The sequence below is a fragment of the Pseudophryne corroboree genome, chromosome 5, assembly GCF_028390025.1.
Source record: "Pseudophryne corroboree isolate aPseCor3 chromosome 5, aPseCor3.hap2, whole genome shotgun sequence".
Lineage (NCBI taxonomy): Eukaryota > Metazoa > Chordata > Amphibia > Anura > Myobatrachidae > Pseudophryne > Pseudophryne corroboree.
The window spans coordinates 94,001,258-94,005,061 of NC_086448.1; the positions used below are offsets into that span (position 1 = coordinate 94,001,258).

At 42.6% G+C, this 3,804-nt stretch overlaps 1 protein-coding gene across 1 annotated transcript; it reads left to right on the top strand.

Moving 5' to 3' along the window:
* Positions 1–333: 333 nt before the first annotated feature.
* On the top strand, positions 334–3,179 carry LOC134928809 (putative nuclease HARBI1). The gene is made up of 4 exons (XM_063924795.1): positions 334–742; positions 839–1,211; positions 1,578–1,599; positions 3,073–3,179. The coding sequence occupies exons 1-3, from the start codon at positions 352–354 to the stop codon at positions 1,579–1,581; spliced, it is 768 nt and encodes a 255-aa protein (XP_063780865.1). The 5' UTR covers positions 334–351; the 3' UTR covers positions 1,582–1,599; positions 3,073–3,179.
* The last annotated feature ends 625 nt before the right edge of the window (positions 3,180–3,804 follow it).

Genomic DNA, 3,804 nt, shown 5'->3' on the forward strand with positions numbered 1-3,804 from the left:
ATTCATGTGGCAGCGGAAGCACTCCCACCACAACCAACGAAACCACTCCCACCCCAACCGGCGCAAGCCCTCCAACCCCAACCGGCTCCTCATCATTCAAGGCAACGGAGGCGTGCTAGGCCACCAATTTTCCGTACCCGTGTCCTTCTTTTTGGGATGCCTGATGATGTTGTGTTGCGTAGATACAGACTGCCACCTCATCTAATTCCAGACACTCTCTCCATAATAGAGAGTGATCTAGAACAATCCATTAGGTATCCTACAGCAATACCAGCATTGACACAATTCCTTGCTGTGTTACATTTTGTTGCCACTGGGTCGTATCAGCATGTGGTGGGAGATCTGGTTGGCATGTCGCAGGGCAAGTTCAGTAAGGTCCTGCGGCGTGTCAGCCAAGCTTTCATCAAAAGAGTCAAGCAATTTATATCAATGCCTTTGGATGTTGGTACCCTGGATGTGGTGAAGCGGCAATTTCAGGAAGGTGGTAGTCGCTTCCCACACGTTATTGGGGTTGTGGATGGCACACATGTAGCTATTGTAGCACCAAGACATAATGAAGAAATTTATAGAAACAGGAAACTGTTTCATTCTCTGAATGTAATGGTTGTTTGTGGGCCATCCCTCCAGATCCTGTCCCTGAATGCTAAGCTTCCGGGGAACTCCCATGATGCACATGTCATTAGACAATCAGGGATATGGCAGAGATTAAGATCGATGGAAGGCCAAGACATGTGGTTATTGGGTGAGTTTTTTCGTTTAAATGTTTGGAACAGTCATATATATTTTTTTTAATTTTAATTTACAATTATACTTTTGCTTTTTTCATCTTATCAAACAGTAGACCGTGGATATCCTTGCACCCCCTGGCTCATGACTCCTTACAGTAAACCCAGGCCAGGACCACAGACGGCATTTAACTCAGCGCTTACTGCCACTAGACAGCTGGTGGAGCGCACGACTGGTGTCCTTAAAGGGCGCTTTCATGTGCTCCACTGCACTGGTGGCGACATCATGTATTCGCCGGAGATGTTAAGTAAAATTGTGGTCCTGTGCGCTATCCTACATAACATCGCTGTAAGGAGTCGCGTAGAGCTTCCTCAAACGGAGGAATTGCCTGATGAGGAGCCAGGGGTTGGCCGGACAATCGGTGGGGGGAGTGTGTCCCGGCGGGGGAATGAAATAAGGGCAGGAATTGTCCGTGATTATTTCAGGTATTTTGATTTTTACCTTATTTATTCTCATTTTCCCAAAGTCACTGTATTTGTATTGTCATTTTGGTCTGATGTCATTTAGGTAGCTTGCTAAAGTTCATAGTGTAATTTTTTTGGTGTGTGAGTCTATATTATTCTTTGTTGATGTGATAAATCTGAAATATTCTCCTTATCATGTATTTTGATCCAATCTTGTTGTTGTCTTTTTTTTTTATTTATTAATGTCTAATTAATTTGTTTTTGGATAATTGTATTAATAACTGTTTTTTTTATATTTTTTGTTTGGTTTTGGCTTGTGCATCTGTTTACATTACAAATTACCCAACATATGATCCTAAATGTTGTAAACTTGGTGACTTTGTGCAGCTGATTGTTATTGACAAATGTGGTGAGTACACAGATTGTAACAATTACTTTTTTATAAGTGTGTGTGTGTGTGTGTGTGTGTGTATGTGAGTGTGTGTGTGTGTGTGTGTGTGTGTGTGTGTGAGTGTGATTGTGTGTTTGTGTATGTGTATGTGAGTGTGTGTGTGTGTGTGTTATTTTGAGTGAGTGTTTGTGTGTGTGTGTATGTGAGTGTGTGTGAGTGTAATTGTGAGTGTATGTTTTTTTTTCCTAGTTCTTCCGTGGCTGCGAATTTCCGCTATTGCGAACTGTACCCACTGCCCTTCACAGTAATGCACACATCAATAAAGTTTATTAGACGACACCATAAATTTACAACCAATCACATCCCACCATACACTATAAATATAAGTCCATATATGGAAAACGCCATTGGCACCATGCGCGCAGCTGCTTTTAGCCGACAGGAGCTGCGCCTACTGGACCGCCGCATAGGCCGCACAGGGCCCTTTATCCCTAATAGGGTAAAGCATGAGGCCTACGCGTAGGTCCGCCGCTTATTGCGAACCCGCGCCCGGAGCAGGAGGAGCATTATCCAGCTGGAGAGGCGCTGGAGTGACCTCTGCAGGCGCACGCCGGACCTGATGGCGGAGATCCGCCAACAAATCCGCAATAGACGAAGACGCAGTAAGTTTCACATTACATTACATAACAGAGAATGTTAGCAGAGTCTTTTAATGTAAAGACTGCATATTTGCACTAATGTTATATAGTGTGTAAATTAGCAGACTGTCAATGTACTATTGTAGAGCAAACATGACACAGTGTGTGTGGTTATGGCAAGCAGTACTGACTGTGTAGCAAAGTGCTTGTGAAACTGATGTCGCTGTACTGAGTTGGTACACATGCTAGCGTCTGGACCTAATCACTTTATATGTCTATTTAACATGCTCACTAACAATGTTTGTTAAACATTATGTTTTGAAATCAATACAACCTAATAAACTAATTATGACATATGTCATTCTAGGGCAAGCCCAACGGCGAGCAGTGGCTGCCAGAAGAGGCCAACACCCTTCTCCGGCCCACTCCCCCTCTCCGGACCACTCCCCCTCTCCAGACCACTACCCCTCTCCGGCCACCTCCCCCTCTCCAGCCCAATCCCCCTCTCCAGCTCACTCCCCCTCTCCGGCCCAATCCCCCTCTCCAGCCCAATCACCCACTCCGGCCACCTCCCCCTCTCCAGCCCAATTCCCCTCTCCGGCCCAATCCCCCTCTCCAGCCCAATCCCCCTCTTCAGCCCAATCCCCCTCTCCGGCCCCCTCCCCCACTTTTTAAATGTTTAATTTAACAATAACAAACATTGCTGAGCATGCTTGTGTGTTGGTATGCTACTGTTTTAACATTCAAACATCCATGATGTAGTCCCTTTGCCATTAAAGTGTGCTTTGTGGCTTGCTTGTGTAATAGGTAATGTGAGTAAGTTTTTTATTTTTAATTTTGCGCTTCATTTCAGATGGTGCAGTTGGAGATCCCACAAGCCTGCCTGGCATCCTTGCCAGCCTAAAGGCACATTTGCAGGCCATGCTGGCCGATGTTGATCGGCTGCAAAAATTTTGTTAATTGAACCCTATTTTTTATTTGTTAAAATAATAATAATAATTATGTTCTAAAATAAAAAAAAATGTTTACAGTTAAGCGGTTGTTTTTTTTTTTAATGCAATAAAGGAACAGCATATTGCCTAGCAGAAATTGGTTACCTTACAAAAAACACACATCAAACTTATGATTATTAATCTTATTATTTACAAACAAACAAATTATGTCAGTTAGTAGCTTATTGTTTAGAAAAACATGTAAACACATATATTCACACACTACACCTCCACTCAAAAATACTGTATGCTATTTAACATTAGCCCAGGCACAGTTTACACATCAATTTCACTTATTTATAAACAAAAATGGTAATGGCCAATTATGCCTACAAAGTGTTCTGCAGGTATTCTTTGAAGACTTAATTGGTCATGACCACAATCATTCATTACACTAATTGGATTCGTAATTGAGGAAGGCTTGTTGAGTTTGAATTGAAAGGTGTAATATAACTTGAAAAAAACCCCATTGCTGTGCGTTTTTCAGCAAAAGCGTGTGCAATGTTAAGAAGAATGTGTAAATCTACGAGGTTTGTATTTTTACGATGACGTTTGTAGTAATGCGATGGATTCGTATTAGTGCGATATCATTT

Coding starts and splice junctions, on each gene's coding strand:
- LOC134928809 (XM_063924795.1), top strand. CDS start 352: ATGTCGCAGGGCAAGTTCAGTAAGGTCCTGCGGCGTGTCAGCCAAGCT. Junction 743..838: donor CCAAGACATGTGGTTATTGG/GTGAGTTTTTTC, acceptor CTTATCAAACAG/TAGACCGTGGATATCCTTGC.